The sequence below is a fragment of the Macrobrachium nipponense genome, chromosome 41, assembly GCF_015104395.2.
Source record: "Macrobrachium nipponense isolate FS-2020 chromosome 41, ASM1510439v2, whole genome shotgun sequence".
In the NCBI taxonomy this organism is placed as follows: Eukaryota; Metazoa; Arthropoda; class Malacostraca; order Decapoda; family Palaemonidae; genus Macrobrachium; species Macrobrachium nipponense.
The window spans coordinates 20,061,714-20,087,522 of NC_061102.1; the positions used below are offsets into that span (position 1 = coordinate 20,061,714).

At 39.3% G+C, this 25,809-nt stretch overlaps 1 protein-coding gene and 1 long non-coding RNA gene across 2 annotated transcripts in view; both read left to right on the forward strand.

Moving 5' to 3' along the window:
• LOC135212392 (nuclear pore complex protein Nup155-like) overlaps positions 1–16,474 on the forward strand; it is a 62,967-nt gene extending 46,493 nt beyond the window's left edge. Inside the window, 8 exon segments of the mRNA XM_064245761.1 lie at positions 14–252; positions 9,674–9,818; positions 9,960–10,133; positions 11,930–12,067; positions 12,277–12,398; positions 15,041–15,135; positions 15,138–15,162; positions 16,031–16,474. Coding sequence (XP_064101831.1) covers positions 14–252; positions 9,674–9,818; positions 9,960–10,133; positions 11,930–12,067; positions 12,277–12,398; positions 15,041–15,135; positions 15,138–15,162; positions 16,031–16,166 — 1,074 coding nt within the window. The 3' untranslated portion in view covers positions 16,167–16,474.
• The window catches only part of LOC135212572 (uncharacterized), a 157,449-nt gene that overhangs the window by 82,461 nt on the left and 49,179 nt on the right, over positions 1–25,809 (forward strand). The gene's annotated exons all lie outside the window — the stretch shown is intronic.

A 25,809-nucleotide genomic window follows, 5' to 3' on the forward strand; every position in this document is an offset into this window, starting at 1 on the left:
TTTTTTTTTTCAGATGATGAATCTAATTGTCAGTAGTAATGATGAACTAGCTAACGTCACTCTCTACCAGTGGCTGGTTGACACTAATCGAACAGAACGTTTACTGGCAATATCATCACCATACCTTGAAAATTTCCTCACACGGTCAAATGGACAGGCACCACTTCACCAGCTTCTTTGGAGATATTATGAAAGAAACCAAGACTATTTTAAGGCTGCTAAAACACTTCTTTTGTTAGCTGAACAGATTGGGTAGGTGTATATTTTATTTATGGGTAATTCATGTGTGAGTGTGTGTTTTTTTTTCTCTCTCTCTTGAGGTATTATGTATTGTGCCTAAGAAAATGGCTTTAGTATAGTACTACTAACATACTTCTTGAGTTTTAACCCTTAATGGACAGGGTAATAAATCATCATGCAGCACCCCAGGCTGCCAAACTTTGAGGACGACCATTTTAAGAAAAAACACCTCAATGGAAAGAGGAAGCTATGCAAATGCACATGGTATACAAAATTCTAAAAAATTTTCCCTACCTTCCATGAGAAGTTGAAAATGACTATTTACAACCCCTTGTGGGGCCTCTTTTACAAGACATGCCTAAATTTGACAAAGTTATCCATGATTTTTCTAGTAAATAAATATATTTTATTTTGTAAAATTATAATTATAGCTCACACAATATCAAAACAGATAAGAACTAAAATTAGTGACAAATTCTGAGCATATTTCTTGTAAAATATTTACGTAAATTTCCCAAGAACGAAGATGCAATAACTTTTTTGGATTTATACAGGTTTTTGTAATATTTATTTGCAAAATTACATTTATAACCGACATACTATCAGAGTGAATTAGAACTAAAACCAACAGCAACCCCTTGGTAAATTTATGAGCCAATTTACAAAACAGTTTCTTGTGAAACAGGGAGGCACTAGTACATCCTCCCTTAAAGTCAGTCTAAAAGTTTCCATTAGTGAATTTATGGATTATAGAAGTAATGGCACCTCTTTCCTGCCCCACTCCCCTAAATTGATGGCGGGTAATATTGTTACTCACCATAAGTCATTCCATCAACCACCCAAGACCTGTTATTGCTACTCGTGAGCATGTCCGTCCATTAAGGGTTAAGGGACCTATTTTTGTAACATTATTTGACAAAAAAAGATTCCAATCATTTTATTTATTGAAAAATAATAAAGTTGTTTAGGAAAACTGTACTTTCTTATTTCACAACATTATGATTATTTTATGCAAAATAGTGATTTGTTCATACACGAAACAAACCTTCGGTCTTAACATTAGGATTTACTAGCGCCAAGCTGGAAACCGGTAGAATTAAAAATTACACTTGTGAGATCCAGGGACTAATGCATCTATACCAGGTCACGGGGCATGTATACCCAGAATGCCCACGGATACCTGTGGGACCCATCAGTTATTTTCCTACCGCCTTTAAGATAAGACGTGTTACTGTCTATCTCATTTAAAGCCGGTTTTTCAGTTTGCCCGTTTTTATCATTTCATTTTTTATTTTTCATTCTTTTTCTTTCTCCAAGTGTGATCAGTGTGTGGTAAGAGTGTATACGTGGTATGATGGAGAATTTTGCCTCAACATCGGGATCGTCTACCGCTTCGAAGAGGAGACAAAGGAAATGCCCAGGAGTCAGTGGCTTTCCATGTTCTAGGTTCCTAACTTCGGTGTCGACGGATCCTCATCCAACGTGTAGTAGGTGCAGGGAAAACGTATGTACGGTTACTAATCCGTGTTCTGTTTGTCGCGGTTGGTCGGTGGAACAGTGGAAGAAGTTCTATGGGAAAGCCAATACAAAAAGAAAGGGGGTGACGCCATCTTTGGATGACCAAACCTTACCGGCTTCTTTTGTATCGGTAATAAACCAGGCTGCTCCATATGTTTCTCCACCTGCTTTTGAATTGTCTCATACCCCTTCGGTTTCTCTAGCGGTTCTGTATCGGAAACGTCTAGGAGGGGCCTTGGGTAATTTTATGAATAATTTGCACTCTCCTTTGTTCCCAGCAAGTAGAGGGGAGATCCGCCATCTTTGTTCCAGGCTCCTGCGACTCAAGCGCATAGGTTAGATGGTACGTGGTCAGCGCTAGGCCTACCAGGCGTACAACCTTGGATGGTCTGCTTACGCATTATATGACGTTACGGTTCCAGCAGGGTCCGGCAGCGCTGAATGTTCCTCATCCCCCGGGCTTGCAATTTATGGGAAAATTAATGCCGCGGCTTCACCATCCCACTCAGTATTTACAGCGATGCAGAACGTGGGAGGTAGTTTGGCAGCAAACGTGCGGTTGCCAGCAGAAACCTCTCAGTCTCTCCCTACGAGAGGGATGACGTCACAACATACGTCACACTCTGAGATGGCAGGCGTGATGACGTCACAGACCGATTCTCGGCCTTGTTCGCTGCACCCAGACGCTAATACGCCTTCTGACCCGTCAATGCAAACTGTAATGCAGAAATTACAGGATATAGAGGAGAGAATGAATAAGAGAGACAAAAAGAAAAAGTGTGATTCGCCTTCTTCGTCTTCTTCCTCTAGTTCTGGCGTCATCGCTAAGTCCGATAACGTCACGGCGAGCGCCAGTCAAAGCGTTGGAGGAGGATTCGGGAGTTCCTGGGCGGATCCTCGGGCCAAGAGGAGAAGAATCAATTCTTCCTCTTCTTCGGACCAAGACTGTCATTTCCAAGTCAGCAAGAAGGTCAGGAAAATCAGTGGCTATTAAGCACAAGGTTGGCAGACGAAGCCGTTCGCAAGAGTCCGAACAAGCGAGAGAGGTGACGGCCGCGAGCTAGCGGCCGAGGCGGAGTTGCCAGTTCGGATCACAAAAAACTGCGATACCTCTGGTAAAATCGACGTTGGCGGCAAAAGGTGCAGCGAGGATGGAATGCAGGTCCCAGTTTCGCCCGTAAGCCGTTCAAAATACGTACGAAGGACGATAAGGCTCCTATTAAAAGTACGAAAAATAGAGAGTTGGCAACCTCGGCGGATACGTTCGTGGAAGGCAGTGTCCGTCTGGATAGAAGGCCGAGGCCGGGCTCGCCGAGGCCAGGCTCGCCGACGCTCGAAAACGATGCTAATGCTAATAGAGACGAACTTACCTCTGTCTTAAGGGAGCCTTCATGATCTTGGAGATCTAGACGAGATTCTCGCTCTAGATCCGTGAGCAGAGAAAGAGTGAGACGTTCTCGTTCCCCTGCTGACTATCTGGGATCGAGCCAACAGCGGCCAGCAAAGATCAAAGAGACGGCCGGAGTAGGGGCAGGCGGCCGTGGAATTCCAAGGCTGTCTGTCAGAAGATAGAGGCGAGACAACATCCCTCGTGACGGGAGAGTGGTACACTAGAGCCGGATGGAAAGGAGAAAACCAAGAGTTTCTGGCCTCGTATGCAGAGGTTATTGATTTGATTCGTCAATTCAATAGCCTTTCGGAGAAGACAGAAACACCGGCCAGTATGCTTCCTCCTGGAATTGACATGGCGTTTGGACTAAAGAGGGATACCAGGTGTCGTATGAATTGCCTTGTTCGAGTCATGCGGATCGGTCTTGCAACACGTAAACGCAAAGATTGCAGGGAGGGATAATTCCTTAAGATCTAATAGATCATTTAAATTTATTCCCCCTCCAATGATAAAGCAAAGGAAATATTATACGACGAGCCGAAGGTCGCCTTTGCTGTCTAGACAAATGAACCCTAATGTTGTAAGGTTAAGGCCTGGATTAACCTTGGATCAGGTTAAAATGGAGTGCCCTTCGATGACGTACCAAGAGGCTGCTACGTTAGAAGCAACAGCTTCTTCTGTCTTTCAGGCTGCGTCCTGGTTAGACCTTTGGTCAGCAGCAGTGGCGAAAATTGCATCCTCGGAAGCAACAAGGAAAGTAGTGGATGAACCATTGTTCATTAGATTACTACAGTCAGGGTCCAAGGCGATTGCGTACCTGACAAACGTAAGTGCCAATGTTTGGGCAAATATCCTGCTAATGAGGAGAGATGCAGCATTGGCTAGACTAAGCCGCAATGTGGATTTGGATTCCCTGTTAGCAATGAGGAATGGGGATATCTGGAATCGCAACTACTGTTGCCAGAGGTCATACTGGAAGAGGCGATAGATAGAAGAAGGATGGCACTAACCGATAGGTTGGTGCAACAGGCAGTAGGAAAACGTCTAACAGTCAAACTACTCCTTTGGAGGGAAGAAACCAACAGCAGATGTCTCGAAAGAAGACAGTGAGACATAGCATCCCTAATAGTCACAAGACCCTCTTCCCCAAAGAGGATAACTCATCGGCCCTTTCACAATAGAAACAACAGAGGAAGGGGCAATAGGGGAAGAGGGAGAGGCTCAAGAAGATAGGATGGGCGCCTCCCATCACTCGGCCACACCAGTGGGGGGTTGCCTGCAAATCACTGGAAGGTGTGGCAGGAACTAGGGGCAGAGCAGTGGTGTGATGTTCTCAGGATCGGGTATTTGATTCCGTTCGAGGTAACCCCGCCCCTGACAGATCAACCATTACCCCACGTCACTTATGCCCACAAATCTCAGAAGGCCACTATTCTGCAGGACGAAGTAAAGAAGATGATGGAAAAAGAGCTGTGCAACAAGTATGCAGTCCGACAAAGGCTTCTACAGCAGGATTTTCCTGGTACCCAAAGCCAACGGGGAGTGGAGGACAGTAATAGACCTGTCAACGCTGAATCTGTTTATAAGGAAAACAGTTTCAAGATGGAAACTCCGAAAACGGTTCTACAAGCAGTCAGAATCGGAGACTTTATGCTGACAGTCGATCTAAAGGACGCATACTTTCAGATACCAGTCCATTAGTCTTCAAGGAAATTTCTCCGCTTCAGTCTTGCAGGGAAAAGCTTTCGAATTCAAGGTCCTGTGCTTCGGATTGACAACGTCTCCTCAAGTTTTTACAAGAGTGTTCACCCTCGTGTCGGCGTGGGCGCATGCATCAGGGGATCAGGCTAATAAGATATCTGGACGATTGGCTGGTGATAGCAAAGTCCAGGGAGAAATTACTCAGGGACAGGGCGGCCCTCCTGCAGCTTTGTCACAGCCTAGGTATTGTGGTGAATCAGCAGAAGTCGCAGCTGGATCCAAGTCAACGTTTGGAATATCTGGGAATGGTGATAGACACAACACAAGCCAAAGTATTCCCGACAGACCAAAGAGTAGAGAAATGCAAAGTGTGTGAATGCTTTTCTGGGAAAGCAGACCCACAGCCAGCAAGACAGTGGCAGGTGGTGCTGGGAATCCTAACCTCCCTGGAGAAGCTAGTACCACAAGGAAGGCTAACACCTTTCAGTCCCCTACAATGGAGGATGAAGGAGTTTTGGTCACCAACAGTAGATCACCCAGTACGAGCAAATTCCCTTGTCGGCAGAAGTGAGGAAAGACTTGCTGTGGTGGGTGGACGACGACAATCTGACAGTGGGTGTCCCCCTTCAACAATCCTCCCCAGACCTCTTGCTGTTCTCGGATGCGTCACTAGAAGGCTGGGGAGCCCCATATGGAGGAGTTGATGTGTCAGCAAAAATGGAGTTGCAAGGACAGAGAACTCCATATAAACGTGCTGGAGTTGAAAGCAGCTTTCCTGGCTCTACAAGAATTCAGGGAGAGAGTAAAGGGACACTCAGTGGTATTGATGTCAGACACACCACAGTAGTAGATTATATAAACAAGCAAGGAGGCCTAGTTCTCGGCAGTTACATGTGATGACAGTTCAACTTCACCAGTGGGCTATAGAGAACCTGGTAGACATCAAGGCCAGGTATATTCCGGGAAAAAGAAACATAGTGGCCGACAAGTTGAGCCGCAGGGATCAGATTCTGGGAACGGAGTGGTCCATACACCAACAGGTAGTGGACAGGATGCTCATGTTGTGGGAAGGACCGATCATAGACCTATTCGCAACCAGGTACAACAAAAAGTTGGAAGTGTATTGTTCAGTAGTCCCGGACGCAGAGCAGTAGCAGAAGATGCGCTACAACACCCCTGGGACAATCTGGACGTGTACGCATTTCCTCCATTTTGTCTAATAATCCGTCAGGTTCTGAACAGGGTAATGCGGTCTCAGAACCTCAAGATGACCCTGGTAGCCCGTTATGGCCGAAAGCAGAGTGGTTTCCAGACCTACTGGAACTCCTAGTAGATGTGCCAAGAGGGTTACCTCCATGGAGCAACTTCTGTGTCAGCCTCACGTGGAGAGGTACCACCAGTCGTGAAGTCCCTATCGCTTCACGGGTGGAGACTGTCAAGTATCTCCTCCGAGAGCGAGGGTTTTCGCAGAAAGCAGCAACTCAGATGGCAGGTAATATCAGAAAATCATCTGCGACAGTATCTCCAATGAAAACAGTGGTTTCAGCATACTGTGATTGGTGTCGTAGAGGGAACGTGTCTCCACTCGGTACCACTATTCAGCAGTTAGCAGACTTTCTGATATATCTCAGAACAGAAAAACATATGTTCTGTATCTGCAGTGAAGGGGTACAGGGCTGCTCTAGCCTCAGTCTTACGAATGAAAGGAGTGGACATATCGTCTTCATGGGAGTTGGCCATGCTGATGAGGAGCTTTGAACAGTCATGCCCACCAAAGGAGCTAAAAGCCCAGATTGGGATCTGACCAAGGTACTGAGTAGTCTGACAAACCCCCCTAACGAACCACTAAGGCAGTCCACGGATAGGAGCCTGACCCGGAAGACAGTCTTCTTATTGGCCCTGGCTTCAAACCAAAAAGGGTGGGGGAGCTACATGGCCTCTCATATCTCATAAAGCACTCGAGAGGTTGGAGATCAATGGTGTGTGAGTTTGTCCCAGAATTCGTGGCAAAGACCCAAAATCCAACAATAGTAGACGGCAGATTCGACTCCTTTACCATACCTTCCTTGGCAGACTTTGTGGACAACGACAAAGCTGAAATGCTCCTGTGCCCCGTCAGGGCACTAAGGGATACTTAAAGAGAACAAGGCACCTCAGGGCCGGGGTGCCAGAGGTTGTTCGTAAGTACAGGACGGAACAAGAAGGAAGTGTCCAAGAATACAATATCATTTTGGCTAAGGGAGACGATCAGAGATGCTTATACTGCAGAAGACAGAGGGTCAGATAGCCATGGTGGGAGCCTAGAGCTCATGACATCAGGGCGGTGTGAGTGCTTCCCTGGCATTTAAAGAATAACATGTCCTTGGTGGATAAAATTCTGAAAGCTGGCGTGTGGAAGCGCCAAACAACTTTCACCTCATTTTATTTGAAAGATGTTGCCCATAGATCCTTGGACCCTTTCCTTGGGTCCAGTGGTGGCGGCCCAACAAGTGATATAGTTCATCCAGTGCCCCTGGCGGGTCAGTTTGCGTCTAGTCTAAGATGAAGGTATGAAAGTAGAATGAATGGGATGACTGGTCCTTTTTTCTTGACTACTTTCTTCCTTCCTACTCCTTTAACTACGGGTCAATATGAAGGAGAGTACCGTCATGTGCTGGAACGGACTAGATGCAGGGTGAGATGGTCAGCCATACTGTGAAGCTATCTTAGCTGATGATATACTTTTTCAGTAGCAACACACCCCTCTGGATAACTAAGGAAAAGAGGGGTGAAGGTGGATCCAGTCGCAAGGGACAAGAGTAAACAGTAGAAAATGGTATCTACACCCAGTGGGTCGGAAACCAATAGATCCGCTTATATCTTTGGTCCTAGGTTCATTGTCCATTCTCTTAGAATTTCCCTATACATTCGGAAATGGATAAGGTGGCAAACTCCCCAGTCAGTTGTAGAGACTTACCTCCCTCCAATAGTAAGTCTATCCTAATGTTAAGACCGAAGGTTTGTTTCGTGTATGAACAAAAGATACCAAATTTGTAAACTAATTTGTATTTTTCATAACTTAACAAACCTGAGGTCTTAACAGTTAAAGGCGGCCCACCTCGAACCACCCCTCTAGCAGTCTAAACTGGGTTAGAAATATAACTGATGGGTCACAGGTAGCCGTGGGCATTCTGGGTATACATGCCCCGTGACCTGGTATAGATGCCATTAGTCCCTGGATCTCACAAGTGTAATTTTAATTCTACCGGTTTCCAGCTTGGCGCTAGTAAATCCTAATGTTAAGACCTCAGGTTTGTTAGTTATGAAAAATACAAATTAGTTATAAATTTGGTATTTTTAGAAACTCAATTTGAGACCTTTTTATGATCATAAATGAGTTATCCTGTACAAATTATACCCGTTTTGGTCTATCACAAGATATCTTGTATGTTTAGTTTTAGTCATTATGAAAGTAGGCATCGAATAAAAAGAAAAAAAGAAGAAGAAATAAACAGATTGGTGCATACTCGGTGTAAAATGTAAAAAAATTATACTTGATGTATCACAAAATTGCCAGGAGTCTAACAGAAGATATGACATCAACGTAATAAATCAATATGTATTACCTAAGAACGGGTAAAAAAAAAAATGACCAGGATGACCATTGAAGTGCAAAAAATTAATTCTTGATAACTCACGACTTCCAGTAGCTACAATATAGCACAAGATATCTTGATTAAGCCTTAAAACAACACTGTGGATCACGAAACATGTCGTATTAGTCTTATACAGTGGACCCCCCGTATTCGCGTTCTCCGGATTCGCGGACTCACACATTCGCGGATTTCTCTCGGGAACATTTCCCTGCATTATTCGCGGAAAATTCGCGCATTCGCGGTATTTTTCTATGAGAAATATCCACAAATTCCTGGTTTTTGTTATCAATTTCATCATAAAATGCACTTTTTGTGATAAAACTATTAAAAAAACCAAGTATGAAAATTTTTAGTAGTTTTTCTCAATTTTTAACTAACAAAATAGGCTGTTTTTTTAGCGTTTTTATAGGGGTTCCAAACATTCGCGGATTCTAACTACTCACAGGGGGGTCTGGTACGCATCCCCCGCGAATACGGGGGGACCACTTATTAGCATTTAACATTTTTACGAGATATCTCCTGTTAAGTTTGTCCTGTAAGGGATTAATATAGCAATCTCATTTGCGTCATTCTGTGTGTAGAAGGAAAAGATGATCGACTGACCCAGGTGCAATCTCCTACAGCCCATTAGTACAGCTGCAGAATAATAACTATAAATGTGAAGATATAACCTTTTTCATGAAATCACAAATTGGAAAATAGGATTTAAAGTCTTACTGAAAGATGTATACAACAGAAGGATTTAGTCTTACTGAAAGACTATAAAATAAAAAATAATTCTACCATAGTTGAAATGTGCTACTCACCTGTCAGGTACCAGTATAAAAATGCATACAAAGAATGGTTCAGTTAACGTGTGCACAACCTACCTGAACTTTGTGAATATCTTTTTCTACTGCAATTGGAATGATGTGCCTGACATTTATGTGGAACTCATAGACTCATAGTAGGTCTGTGATGACACAAATAATTTGCAAAAGAAATCTGATAGTGTGGGCTTGGTAATCTTGTTATACAGCCAGTCTTACCATTAATTTCCTGTTAGCTTAATATACTGAGGTATTTACTTGGTGAAGTTCTGCACCTCTAAAAAGAAATGCAGTATAAACTAAAATTTGTCAGTGAAATAACTGGAACATTATTTATTTTAAATTTCAAAATACAAAAGGTTTTGTTTATTATTTATCAGGGACACCCCAGTTCATGTACGTGTAGAATACCTGTCTCGTGCCATAATGTGTTTGAGTTCCTGTGAGATGAATACTGCATCAAGTTACTCCGATTTTATGCTACACCTAGAAGAAAAGAAATCTGTGGCTAGAGTACAGTTAATGGTATGCCGTTATTGTTTATATTTTGTTTATATTTGGTACAATATGTCTTGGACATGGTATGTAACAAATCTTTATCAGGTTGTCATTTATTTGGTTAATTTGGTATCCCTAAAAAATTGAATAAACATTCTAATTACACAGATTCTAGATGCCCTGCAGTCAGATGGAACCAGTGCAGATGTAATTGCTCAGTTGAACTCATCTTTACTGACATTAACAACATTATATGAGAAGTTTGCTGAACCATGGTCCCTATGGGAATGCAAGTTGGCTATTGTTCACTGTGCTGGGCACTCTGAACCCCAACTTGTCCAGGTAAATCTTAATTTTTAAATTTGGGAAACTTAAGTCAATATTTTTTTTTTTTCTTAAATGTTTCCGATATGTAAAACTTTAAAACCCAAGTAGACTGAATGTGATGAGGAGAGCCCTCATTTTAGTCATGAAATATTGTGATAACATGAAAAACAAAACATTTTTAGTACAAACCCATTAATCATGAATTCTCTCACATCTTAACATGGATCTCAGCCACACTAAAAAAAAAAAAAAACAAAAAAAAAAAAAAAAAAACTTTAAAAAACTTCTTGTTCTGAACAATATTAGAGGTCTGCACTGCTTATGCATCTCCTGCTCCTCATTCTGTCTTGCTAAGAAAATCTTTGGTGAGGATGGGAGGGGCCACTTAGAGTGTGGTTAATTGTTAAGTATTGAAAAATGTATTGAAAAATGTGCCTTTGTTCATTACAACACCATAAATTGCTTAATCCCAAATTTGGGAGGAATTATGATGGATCAGACCAACCTGTGGTGTCAGATAGCAGAAAAAGAAAATGAAATTATACTTATTCTCAAAGTACAACTGATTGATTGAAGAAGTCGCAGCAAAAGCTAAATACTCTTAATGTAATAGGTATTTGAGTATATAGAAAAGTTAGCAATGAACCTGGAAACAGCAGTGCTCACTGTTGTAGAATTTGCTACTTATTGAGCACTAAGTGGAAAGACCATGTAAGATAGGGGATCAGTAGATGAGAAATTGAAATTTCAATATTGAGAAGCAATGAAATGAAGATCTACGCCATTGGAAACACTTAAAAAATTTTTGAGGTAGCTAAGTGCTATAGAGAGTAGTTGTTTGTTTTGTTTGTATGGTGTTTTTACGTTGCATGGAACCAGTGGTTATTCAACAACGGGACCAATGGCTTTACATGACTTCCGAACAGCGTCAAGAGTGACCTCCTGTCACCAGGAATACACATCTCTGACCCCTCAATGGAATGCCTGAGAATCTAACTCACTGCCACCAAGGTGACAGGCAAAGACCATGCCAACCACGCCACTGAGGCACTCTGTTGAGAGTAGTGCACAGCCAGTAATTTAATTTTCTTATCTACCAATCAATCTTACATGCTCTTTCCACTTTTTGCTCAGTAACAAATTAGCAAAGTCTACAGTAGTGAACATTTTGCTGTTGCCAGGTTTACTGCTAATATTATGTTCTCAAATTATTATCATGCTGAGAGCACTTGGTTTATGTAGCAGCTCCTTCATTCAATCAGTTTTGCTGTGTGAGAATAAATAATTTTATCATTTTCATAATTAATTGTTTTGGTTTGCTATTTAGTTATGTAATTAGTGTTCAGAAGTGAGTTCCTGTCAGCTATAACCACTGTCCTTTCTAGATTCTTTCACTACATTGTAATGAAGAATGAGTAATATTTTGCTAATTTACTTCACTATTATTAGATTCTTTTGGTGTTATGTTCTGACATGTTCTTTACTGTACTTGTCTTTAGATTTTTTATCTAATTTTCTTCTTCCCATTTATGTGACACCACAAGTTAGACTAATCTGTCATCATCCCTCCTAAATTAGGATTCATGCAATTTATGATTAATGAGGTAATGAACAGTGTTTTATAATACTCTTTTATCTATCATAAAATAGAGGTACTACTGCAGAATACTAATATCCTCAGTTATGTAAGGATCCAATTAGCATAAAGCAGTAGTATCTCTACTTTAGCAATGTAGACATGAAATCAGTTGATTTTGATGAAGCAAATTATAATACGTGTACTTTACTGATATATGTTTGCATCATTTCAGCTTATCTGGACAAAAATAATCGAGACAGAACTGGATAGGTCGCTTTCTAATGCAGTTGAAACACGAATAGATATTCTGGCCAGTAAAATTAAAACTCTTGCTCGCATATATTCTACAAATCCTAACTATTTTCCCTTGGTGAGTAACTTATTTAATTTGATTGAGCAAGTTTATGATTTTGTGCTTTTATATTAGTCTGCATAGTTGCAGCACGAAAAGAATGTTTTAATTTTTTGTATAGTAGGATATGTTTGGAGGTTTATATTAGAATATCAGTTAATCATATAAGCCATTTACTTTAAAACCCAGGCATATTTAGTGTGTCAGTAATTAAAAATTTTTTTGCAGAGCACATAATCAGAGAGTGTGAGATTAAATCCGTTCAGCTAAAAGTCCAGAAACCTTGGGTAGTCACAGCATTACAAAGTTGTGGAATTCTTGTCAGCAAACTTATAAATATCTATCACAAGTAAGTATTACCATACTTGTATTTCTGTTGTCCAAGCCACAATTAGTCTTTTGACTTTTGTAGATAAGCAGTGCTGAATATTTAGTTGTTCATATATGAAACAAACCTTCGGTCTTAACATTAGGATAAATATTCTAGTGCCAGCCAGAAATCCGGTAGTTAAAAAACTTGTGTGATCCAGGGACTATTGGCATCTGTACCTGGTCACGGGTATTGGTAGTTCCCACAATGCCCTGGGCATTCCGTGACCTATCAGTTACTTTCCTACCGCCTTTAAGAGAGGACGTGATTAGTCCCTATCTCTTTAAGTTTTAGTTTGCCCTTTTCATATTTTTCTTTGTTACCTTTTGCTAGGTGCTCTCAGTGTGTGATATCTGGTAGGTTTGAGTAAGTTGTGAGATCATGGAGAATTTTGCTTCACCAACGGAACTTTCTTCGGGATCTCACAAGAGACAAAGGAAGTGCCCTGGAGTGAGTGGGTTTCCTTGTTCGAGATTCTTAATGTCTGTGTCTACAGATCCTCATCCAACGTGTAGTAAGTGCAGAATGAATGTATGTACTATTACTAATCCTTGTTCAAATGGTCGTAGTTGGTCGGTGGAACAATGGAAGAAGTTTTATGAAAAGTCAGAACAAGAGATGGGAGATGCCGTTATCTTTGGATGACCAACCCAGGCCGCCATCAGTGACGTCAAAACTGACAGGGCGGCCACCATGACATCACAGCCTACTTCTATTCTCACATCCTCTTTGCTTCCGGATATGCATATGCTTGCAGACTCGGTAGCACATACATTTATGAAAAAGTTACAAGTTTCGGAAGAGAAGATAAATAAGAAAGGCAAAAGAAAAAGACGTAACTCCTCCTCTTCTTCTAGCTCGACGTCATCGCAAGACTCGATGACATCACTGCATGCACCTGTCAAGCGTTGGAGAATGAGGGACTTCGTGGCTGATCCTCATGCCAAGAGGAGAAGATTAAACTCGTCTTCATCATTGAGCCAGGACTGTCACATTCCTGTCAAAAACAAAGTGAAGAAGACAGTGGCTGATACAGGTTATGACAATGATGGCCGTCGGCTTGGCCGAAAAGTTCGACAGACACTGGGATGGAATCAGGTGGGATGATGATGCCAACTGTGATGAGAAAGCCGTTTATGGATACACCACTGTTGGTTAGGTTATCAACAGTGAATAGACATCAATCTTCAAAGAATGGAGAAATGTACCAGTTTCTACTGTAAGACCTTTTAAAATAAAAAGGAAGAATGATAAAGCTCCCATTAAAAGGTCAAATAATACAGAGTTGGTAACCCCTCTGGATACATCGATGGAAGTGACGGCTCACCTAGATACCAGAAGATCAAGGTCAACTTCTCCAACAGCCATTAGGAATAATGGTAGAAGCAGGGAGGCTGTACATTCTACTTCATGGGAACGGTCATCCTGGAGGAATAGACGAGGTTCTTGCTCTAGATCAAGGAGCATGGAGAGATTTAGGCGTTCGCATTCCCTTGGTGGTTATTCAAGATTGAGGCAACACGGCCGGCCCTCAGAGATAAGAGATGCCACAGTCGAGGGGTTAGATGGCCTGGAATCACACAGATGTTTGTCAGCTGATAGGTTAAGTTAAGTATATCTTAGTTTTACCAGACCACTGAGCTGATTAACAGCTCTCCTAGGGCTGGCCCGAAGGATTAGATATTTTTACGTGGCTAGGAACCAATTGGTTACCTAGCAACGGGACCTACAGTTTATTGTGGGATCCGAACCACACTATATCGAGAAATGAACTTCTATCGCCAGAAATAAATCTCTCTGATTCCGCGTTGACCGAGCCGGGAATCGAACCTGGGACCACCGGATTGGCAGCCCAGCTCGAAAACCACTCGTCCAGCATGGAACTCAAATGTCAGCTGATAGGAGTGAACTAACTTCGTCTGCAGCTGAACAGAAGTTTTGGAAGCATTTATTATGGTTACTTTTTGGTCCGAGTATTGTGTATATGTAGTTTCATATTAAAAGCTACTTTTTGATATTTAGGCATTCTTACTCCTGATTATGGGGGTAAGCAGGTACCCAAATGCTGTGTGTAGTATGTAGTGCTGTCATATTCATAGATTTATTTACATTTTAAATTTTTAAAATAATTTACAAATGTTTTATTACATTTTTAATATGCAAATGATTAGTTTACTTAAATACAATATTAATTATATGTATTTTTCTGAAGTTTAATATTGTAGTGATGGCATATACATGTCTGCCACCAGCTGATTTTGGGTATCAAAGTCAGACATTTTGATCTATGGGGAAGGGATGTAAATGCTAAGAAGATTCCCCTTCCTTTATTAGTTGTAGTCCATTGCTTTCCCTGATCTTACTCTGCTGACAATGTTTTGCTTTGTAAAAAGAGTCAAGGTGTAGTGAATACATGAGGAGTGAAGTAAAGTGCCTTTGAAACTTACCCCAGTACCTGGCTCAGGCCGACAAGTATTCACAGTTTATGTGACTGGTTTTATTTTGTAAAGTTCAGTGTACTTTTGCTAGATATGTTTAAAAAACACAATATTTCTCATTTCCTATTCATTTTTTCAGATCTACATTAAGAATATTTTCTTATTGCTGTTGAATAATTGCAGATTATACAGAAGTGGAGATACAGTTTGGGAAGTTGAAAGGTCTCCTTATCACCTTCTTGGAGTGTCAGCTCACCTTATATCAATGTTAACAGAAACCCATCTTCTGTACAACCAAACCAAAAGTAAGTAATATAATCACTGCTAGTCTGTGAGGATAATTTTTATATATGATATTACTTGTAAAGGTATTGTTGGCTAGGTACAAATGTTACACAAGGTTATATATTTCATTCATGTGTAATAGTTTGGTAATGATCTTTTACTATCAAAGAAGTGCTGTTATATTTGTTTTTCTTGGTGTCTCCAAATCTGGCGGTTAGTCTCGTGCTAGCTTCAGTCATGAACTATGGGCATCTTGGACAATGTTAACTCAGACAAATAGACAATGAATCATGAGGTTGTCCTTGGACACAGAATTAGATATTATGGCTTCTTGCACTTTGTCTTGAGTTTGGATAGTGCAGACTTCAACACTCATTCTTTATAAATACAGGCTAGCACATTTTTCAATTGTAAGCCACAGAGTAGACACTTTAAATTTTAAACCACCAGATTAGACTTACGTATAGTTAATTATTAATTTTTATTTATTTAAACCAACTTTTCTACTGACCTATTCAAGAATTAATTATCCATAGAAACATTGTTGCTCAAGTAAAGTTGAGGTTTGATGTAGTATGATCTTACAGGAAATTTTTGGTTGTTTTTTAGTACAAGTCCTTACTGAAAGTGCCCTCTACCCAGCCCCATGGGGTGAAAGTGCTTAGAAATGACATTTTATGATATAAGAAGCGGCTGTCCATGGTAACAAAACACTCCACTGATAGAAGACAAATTGCAGCAGTTCCCAGAAATATACCCTAGATTCTAGAAGATTGCATTGTCAGGGAAAGGATGGCTTAAACTTTTTCAGTAAAGTAACATATATATTTCCTTATTTGTGCCAAGCTTTTAGTGGCTGCATATTAATTTTTTATTTTTTCATTTAAGACGAGCGTTAAGGGAGCAGTGTCTTGACTATGTGGCAGAGTACATTACAGAGCTTGGAGCGTCAGCAGATCCTTCAGCGGGTGTTATTTATGCACACCTAAAAACTTGTCAGGCTCAACTGGAAAGATTTATGTAGTTTAAGTCCTCTGATTTTGTATGTTGCTATGTAAATACTGTATGTCTTGTTTACATGTGATATATAAAGCTTTGGTGCAAATTATATTTTAAGTGAACCTGAAATATCAGGAACCCTCCAATTATCATTTTTACAGAAAAGGATTTGGTAAGTTTTGCATATTGTAAAGTGTGTGTAATATTTTAGTACAGTTTGTTGGACAGGTTTTCTGTAGAAAACCTTTGTCAGTACGTAATTAAGTTTCCATTTTAATTGTAAAATCATTGTTTTGATAATTTTAGTTTCAAGTGGAATAAATTTTAACCTGAGTAATTTATATTCTTTTCCATTAAAATACACACACACACACACACACTCACACCACACACAAAACACACACACACCAACACACCACAACACACAACACACACACACACACACACACAACAACCACTCTACCTCATTCTGCTACCTGGTGCCAAAAAAGTAAAGTGATATGCGTCGACTGGATGGTGGGGCTTCCTCCCTTCCTGTCAGTAGCCAACTTCCAATAACCCCTTGTTTGAAGTTCAATTGCCAGTTCCAGCTTGCTCTGAAGTGAATCCCCTTTGTAAAGACCTCAGGTTTGTATGTTAGGAAAAATACAAATTACTTTTAAGCAATTTCTCACATTCCCATCTTTGGATCTTTATTGTTTTGTTTGTATGGTGTTATTATGTTGTATAGAACCAGTGGTTATTCAGCAATGGGACCAATGGCTTTACATGACTTCTGAACTGCGTCAATAGTGAACTTCTATCACCAGAAATACACATCTCTAACCCCTCAATGGAATACCTGAGAATTGAACTTGCGGCCACCAAGGTGGCAGGCCAAGACCAAACCGACCATGCCACTGAGGCACTTCTTTGGATCTTTAGGAAAGTTTTCTCTGTCTGTCAGTCTGAACTTTGGGTATATTTTTTTCCATGTATCAGCAGTAGAAAATCAATCGGGTACAATACTCTCTAAAATACAGATGGCAATATAATCAGCAATGCAAGTATGTATTGTAGATTTGGATGAATAATCTTATTACTGTGTGAGAAAAAAAAAAAACCTGAAGTTTATGATGTGCCAATAAGATATTTAGAAACTAAACCATTACATACTATGTAAATGAATGAGTAGTCAAAATTAAACCTGTGGTACAGAATGATTCAACCAAAAATCAAAAGAAAAAAAAAGTAGAAGGCACTGCCCTCACTACTAAAATTGTACACTAGTAATAAAATAAGTGAAATTTATGATTAGTGACCAGGTGTAAATTATATCATCAACTTACTCTTTCTTCCTCTACCTGATATGCTTGTATGGGACATTTGTTATAACTAGTAGAGTAAAAACTTACATCTAGAATGTTTACGAGGCCAGTCTCTACAAGTCATGAGTGGTCAATTAATGGTTGGTTCATCATCTCAAAACAGCAGTTGTGGCATTACATGTACAAAAGTGGTTAGATCTAGATCTGAAGTAGTGCTACATGCTTTAGTTACAGTAGAGCCTTTAAACCACTGCCAGGTTTCCATATGCAGGAGCCACCAACCAGGAGATGAAATGACATTTACAGTTACCATAAATAAAAATATTTAAAGGATAAAATTTCAAGGAAATACTTGAATTGTTTACTAGCAAAATACAAACTTATTTCATGCCTCCCTGGGGACTACCACTATGAGACAGTGATGTCTAAGCACTCCTATTTAAAAGTATGTTAGTAGGGCTAAAAGGATTGTTTCAAATTCTACTAAAGTTGGTCTGAATTTATAATATACATACACCATCATAGACTTACTATTTGCTAATATGTCTGAGTTGAGTACTATAAAATAAAAGGAATTTTTTCCAATTTGATTGTTAGTGTGTTACCTTCTGTTTATGAATGCACAAACCCAAAACTGATCCTACACTGCAGTGGGGAGACATATATACTTTGCAGCTCTGTTGACCTGAAAAATGGGGATTTATGATTAGCAAAATTGAAAAGAGAAAACTGAAAAATAGTGCCATTACAACACAATGGAATTAAAAGAGCTTGAAGAACTCTCCAAACTTATAAAATTTAAAAGAAAGGCCATCAACATTTCCATGTAAAATTTCAAATTATCATAAAAACGACATTGGCAGTGAAAAAACAGTCCCAAACTTTATCTAAAGTCAATAAATTACACCTGTAAAATCTACATTACAAAACAATCTGCTGCAAGGGAAGTACAGGGGTTGACATATCATCTATACCCAAAACATAGATACAATTTTTAACGTCTTCTGGGATGTTGCTTTTTAGCAAAACTTTTACATAGTTGCTATAGCAAAACACTTTGAACATACACTTTTATCTCTGAAGTGACTTGTATTCTTGCCATTCCTTGGGTTATAATCAAATATCCCCGGTAATGTATGTGTTACATATTCAGGGTTAAAGCTGCTTGAATATAGTGCTTCTACTGGTTAGGTAGGAAGAATGCTACAACACAACTAATTTGACATTGTGATGTTATAATCCATTACTCCTTAAAAATGACATCTTTTTGATAAAAGTAAGTTTTACACAATATACTTACAAACCGGTTACATAGTTGAAAGCTTCCTACCTCGGCAGTACAAAATTCAAATTTTGCTGTGGCGCTGTTATCGCTAATGTAGGTGAACAGGACCCGCCCACTTTCGGGAGAGCTAGGTACAGATAAACAGGCCCTCCCAATTCGTTTTCGTTTCTTTTCACGTCCATCTCTGGGGAGGGCAGGGAGGGCTTTGATTATGTAACTGCTTGGTAAGTATAGTATTGTGTAAAACTTTGTTTGCTTTATCATAAAAATGTCATTTTTACACAAGTAACTTCCCAAGCAGTTACATAGCTGATTTCCACATTAAGAAGGAGGTGTGAATCATGGACTAACTATTACAAATCTTTAGAGAAAAGATGACAGCTTTGAAATAAGACATTTTGCTACCCACTCCACTGCAAGAATGCTTATTGTATATTATCTTTAAGAGAGCAGCTGCAGGTTTTTACTACCTTTGGTTGTCGTTCTCTTAAATTGTAGAAGACTTGGCAGAATTGGCCATGAGTAGCTTCTACTTAGTGGGGACTTTGCTTTCATGGCAGTACACCAATGAATGGCAAAGAAAAGACATTGCCCTTGTCCTTGGGCCACAAACCAGAAAAAAACACCACCACGCACCTACACTACACTTAAAAGCACTACCTCATCCACTAAAATAAGAACTGGAGGTTACTCTGGGTACACTGTACCCACAGCTTTCCAAGAAACTCAACACCTTAACACATGGCGAGAAGATAGTATAAAGGACAGTCAGTACCCTATGCCTCCTCTCCTAATACCATGCCAACCACGGAGATAGATCCTATTATAATACCATGCCAACCACGGAGATAGATCCTAAAGTATAACAATTTTCAAATGTTGTTTTGATGTCTGATAATGCGAGGCGAAGATTGATTGCTTTGACCTCCAGAAGTCGACTGCAGAATCAAAGCCAAAGACCATGCAGTGTGGAAGCTAACCAAGTGGCCACTGCTTGAACCTCATGTGCTTTGACTCTTATAAGAGGAAGAGTGTCTTCTTGAACCTGCGAATGCCCTTTGGAGATAAGGCTTCTCAAAAAGTAGGAAAGGGCATTTTTGGAGAGGTCCCTTAATCTTCTTGGTTCTACTGATGTAATACCGAAGCGCCCTTACCGGACACAGGAGCCTCTCTTCTTCCTCCGGACAGATGATGTCCATTAGATTCTTGATAATGAATGAACGAGGCCATGGATTAGCTGCTTTCTCATTCTTGGTGAGAAAGGACAAAAAAGGGAGCATACTAATTGTCTCAGTAACAGTACTTTTTCAATAGATTTTGGCATGTTTTCAAACTAAACATATACGAAGATTAAAAGCAATGCTCCAATACCGAGAACCGTTATTTATGAGAAAAAAATATACAACAAATTGTTTTCATAACTGAAAAACAGAATTTCATCCATGTTTTCCCCACAATGTATATAGTCTAGTGTCAGAATTTAGCTAAGACTGCAATGACTTGGCCAAACACTAAATCTCATGTCAAAGGATTTGGAGGCCTTAGTATAACTTCACTTAAATACTAGAACACACCATTGGAGTTTATATAGTGTGCGCTTAAGACCTCCTTATTATGCTCAATAAAAGAAAAAAATACTAAATTCTACCTGAAATTTACTGTTATTGAGATAGGATAATTATATAGGTAGTCTTTATTAAGTTTTAACATTCATTCCCATGGTTCTAATACTAAACAAGAAACTCGTGGGAGAGGTTGAGGTATTATAGTAAAAATTTACTTAAGTATCCAAATCAATCGAACTGACCTTGTGTCACAACGTAAGACCTTGGCATCAGTATAGTAACCTAACCTCCAAACTGACAAATTTTTTCATATATATATATATATATATATATATATATATATATATATAAAATAAAAACAATGTCAGTAGTACTAGTCCCACTTGAATGCATAACCCTTCGACGAGACAGCAACTTGACATAGGGATACTAGGCTAGGGTAAATGACCAAGCGGAGACGTCTATGGCGGTCACCTCTCTCGAAAAAGCGCTTGAATTATGCCATTATTTCGTAACTTAGGAGAAAATACTTATTACGATTTGAGCGCAGCGGTCTCGATGTGCTGCCTATCCATTCCGGGATCGTTGGCCGATATGTGCAACTCGGGTCATTTACAGTGAAGGAATGTAGCTAACCCGTTGAAAACACTAGCCCACTCAAGGTACTAGTTAAGCTTAGCAAAAATCATATCGACGAAATAATCATTCACCGATATGGGCAATGAACCTAATTCCAATATACCGAAGAACTTACGACTTCCTTATAGATTTTCATGGTTGAGAATCTAGATTAGTGTGGGTGTACCTTTTGTGACATCACAACGTGACCTGACTGTTCCAAGATGATGTCCACTTACAAATCTATATTATTCCAGCTGGTTTTTTTAAAATTTTAATCAATTTAAATGACTTTGTTGTATGAGAACTCTTCCAGTAACAAATAGCCTTAGCTCGACGTTTATCACCATACCATATAGAGAGGACTGGACCCAATCCGACTGGTTTAACTGAACAGTGTATAAGGACATCACTTTCATTATAGACAGATAAAAGGTCAACATAATTAAAGAAATCTTAAATAGGAACTACATTGACCAGGCGCTTAAATAAAAAAAATACAAAAACATACAGCAAAAAAAAATAGTTTTAAAAACTTTAGTTAAGCAAGCATACTTGGTGGATGCAAAGGAACCTTGGAGAAACTAAAATTTTATCAATATGTGTCCAATTTCTGCGATTTTTTTATCAAGTTATATATTCAACTTGAATATAATATTTATACAATGTTTTTCAGCGGCTTCTGGGCATCTTCGTGTTCTATTTTAGGCTTGTTTTCTCTACAGCAAATAACGACGCTATGTAGTAGTACTACGCCTATTTTGTTGAAACAGCACAGCCTTCGATTTTACGTTATCTAAATTTTGATAAATGTGAAATAATTTATGAATTCTGAGGGAAATTGATTTACTTGAAATTAAAATATCAATATATTTCATGTAAAAAATTCCCGAAAACATTAAATGGCAACTCTTGTAAGTCAGTTTGATGCTAACTATTTTCTAATTATAATTACAATCAATCAATCAATCAAGCTCATAGGTCAGGCTTCTATAATAAATAATTAATGTCAAAACTAATTTTTGCAAGTAGAAATACTTTGTATGGCAAACTTTATTAAATACTTTGCATAACCAAATGAAGTATGAGGAATACTTTGTACTATAACAACATAAGAGAAAAATTCTTACTAAAACATCAAGTGATACTTAGGTATAATGTAACCAAAAGCTGCTGGAATTTACTACATCAGCTCACCGATGAAGATACAACATAACGACTGGAATGCGGAGACTGGTCTTTACTCTTTCAGAATAACCTATAAATACATTCTTGCGGGCCATATGTACTACATTATAAATACATCCTCAATTTAAAATTCCACGAGATTTCATAAAGTTGACCTGAATCATTCGGCGAAAGAGAGATATTGCACAGTGTAACCCATAAGTTTTAGAGACCCTAGCAACAAACCTGACCAGATTTAATAAACAGAAAATGGATGTGATCGCAGCAGTTTAAAATCAAGTGTAGATAAGACTGAATATTCGAGTGAAGGGTTTTATTATTGTAGGGGGGTCTTGAAATGCGGGGGGATAATCAATGCGTGGAAAGAGAATTGTCAGTGATACTATAAAGCCTTTGAAAAAACAGACCTCAGACTGTTGTAAGGAATTGAAAACATTCCTATTACTACACTTCTTTGACAAAGTTGGCCAGAAATATAAAAGGGAAGTAAACGCGTACACCATATCAAAAATCTTCGGAGTACATTTTCAGAAGCAGGTAGCCTGCAAGAATGACCTTTCTTTTTCTATGACTACAGTTCCAAGTGCCCTTGATGTTGAAAATATATTTCAGTGATATGGCCTTTAAATTTATTTAAATGTCGCCATAATAACCATTCATTCATCCAAGCACTGACAAACAGATTTCAGCGAAACTTGGCAAATGCCTTTTTGTAGCGTTTCTTGGTCATGCAAATCCTCTCGCTACTGTAGCTACATCTCCCAAGTTAAAAATTTTGACGTGCTTTACTGAGAGGTCTAAAAAATATTCTTTAGATCTCGGCTTGATGAATAGATGTTTGGAGTTTCATGAGGTCCGGTAAACAGCGTTTTAAGGTGTCCTTTAAGAAACACACACAATGGTGAAAACCTCTTTTCAAAGTTCCCTCGCAGATGTATAAATACTTTCCTTCACGACAATCCTTTAAATATAAAATTTTGCTTGGAGAGAGAGAGAGAGAGAGAGAGAGAGAGAGAGAGAAGAGAGAGAGAGAGAGAGAGAGAGAGAGAATTTAGTCTATATGACAAGTTGCTGTATTGTGTATTGTTTTCATGTTAAATAAAAAAAACGAATGTATTGCAGAGTAACGTGACAACAATGACAACAGATTAGTTCAGTTATATGTCAAAGACTCAAAATTTCGATGTTAGTGTATCTACTACGTCTATAAAAAATTTAATAGGGTCAATTAGTAATTTCTGTTACTGTATCTAGATCTCAAAAGAAGTAATAGGGTCAATCCCATCAGAGTAAAGCAAGTGGAACTGACCTGACAGAATAACCAGAGCAACGTTCAAATATTGACCCCAAAAGCATCACTAAAGAAGCCAAGACTAAAAGCGAATCAAGCAAGAGAGATAACAAATAGCACTTTTCCAATTACGAAGGTACCGACCACACTCAACGTTTTTCAGCTGAAGGAGGCCATCAAACGAGAGGCTATCTTTTATAAACAGCGGTGAAAGTCCTTAACCTCATTTTATTTGTGTCAATAAAAATGTATGTCCCCGTAGGAGGATAGCGCCGTCAGTGTACCTTGTGCAGTGCACTGTGGTAGTCATTACTTACAAAGGTTCTTATAGCAGCGTCCCTTCGGCGGGCCCTTAGCTGCAACCCATTTCATACCTTCTACTGTACCTCCGTTCATATTCTCATTCTAAGACATCTTACTTTCCACCGTCTCCTAACAATTATGAATCAGAAAGCTGCAGACACTGTATTACTCTGTTCAAGAAGCCATCCTTGATTAAGCAGGCCAATTGACGATTGAAAAAAAAAAAAAAAAAAAAAAAAAAAAAAAAGCAACGGCAGTTGCTTTCGGCCGCTCTGACGCAAATGCTCTTTGTTTTTATGTTTGTTCCGAGTTCATATTCAGCAGATACTAGTTCGCAAAACGCGAGACCTGAATTGACGTACGCATAAATAAATAAATAATATATATATGTGTGTGTGTGTGTGTGTGTGCGTGTGTGTGTATAATATACATATATAATGAATATAGCTATACAAACAATGAACACAGCAACATAAACAATGTAATGAGATCTCTTGTATTAATGGCATAATTGTTGAAACAGCTGTCGTCTTATGCATAAAGAAATTAAACAACTGGTAAAAATTTTCTGTTTATCCCCTTGGAGCGTTCAAAACCCTGAAAATAAGGAGTACTATTTTGTTTTATATGGTGTTTTTTACGTTGCATGGAACCAGTGGCTATTCAGTAACGGGACCAACGGCTTTACGTGACTTCCGAACCACGTCGAGAGTGGACTTCTAGGAAGATAGAATTGAGACATGCGCATTATCACTTGACGAAAGTAAAAGAAAGCTGCCAGAAAAGCATATATGCTATATATATCTTTTTGGGATACAGTTAAAAAAAAACAAAAAAATTATCTCTCTCTCTCTCTCTCTCTCGTCTCTCTCTCTCTCTCTCTCTCTCTCTTTCACTGACTAACCAACCACTGGATTTATGAGGTCAAGACCCATGAAGTAAATTATTGTTACTATTATTTTGAAAATGTGCCTCTGTAAATAACTTGATTTATAGCTGGCTACATGGCCCTTGGAATAATAATAATAATAATAATAATAAAAATAATAATATAATAATAATAATAAATATAATAATAATATAATAATAATAATAATAAAAATAATAATAAGGAAGTCAAGAAAGAAAAAGAAACAGGGAAGAATAAAACAAAGATTCACAGAGATCACGACAGACACAGTCAGACACCAACTAAAGAAAATGCCAAACTGGAAAGCCCCAGGTCCCGATGAAGTCCATGGATACTGGCTCAAAAAACTTCAAGGCCCTACACCCACGAATAGCAGAACAACTCCAGCATTGTATCTCAAATCACCATGCACCCGAAATGGATGACCACAGTAAGAACATCCTTAGTACAAAAAGACAAGAGTAAGGGAAGTATAGCCAGTAACTACAGGCCTATCACCTGCCTACCAATAATGTGGAAGTTACTAACAGGTATCATCAGTGAAAGGCTATACAATTACCTAGAGGAGACAAACACCATCCCCCACCTACAGAAAGGCTGCAGGAGGAAGTGTAGGGGCACAAAAGACCAGGCTCCTGATAGACAAAATGGTAATGAAGAACAGTAGGAGAAGGAAAACCAACCTAAGCATGGCATGGATAGACTATAAGAAAGCCTTCGACATGATACCACACACATGGCTAATAGAATGCCTGAAAATATATGGGGCAGAGGAAAACACCATCAGCTTCCTCAAAAATACAATGCGCAACTGGAATACAATACTTACAAGCTCTGGAATAAGACTAGCAGTGGTTAATATCAGGAGAGGGATCTTCCAGGGCGACTCACTGTCCCCACTATTTTCTTCGTAGTAGCCATGAATTCCCATGACAAAAGTACTACAGAAGATGGATGCCGGGTACCAACTCAAAAAAAGAGGCAACAGAATCAACCATCTGATGTTCATGGACGACATCAAGCTGTATGGTAAGAGCATCAAGGAAATAGATACCCTAATCCAGACTGTAAGGATTGTATCTGGGGACATCAGGATGGAGTTTGGAATAGAAAAATGCGCCTTAGTCAACATACAAAAAGGCAAAGTAAAGAGAACTGAAGGAATAGAGCTACCAGATGGGAGCAACATCAAACACATAGA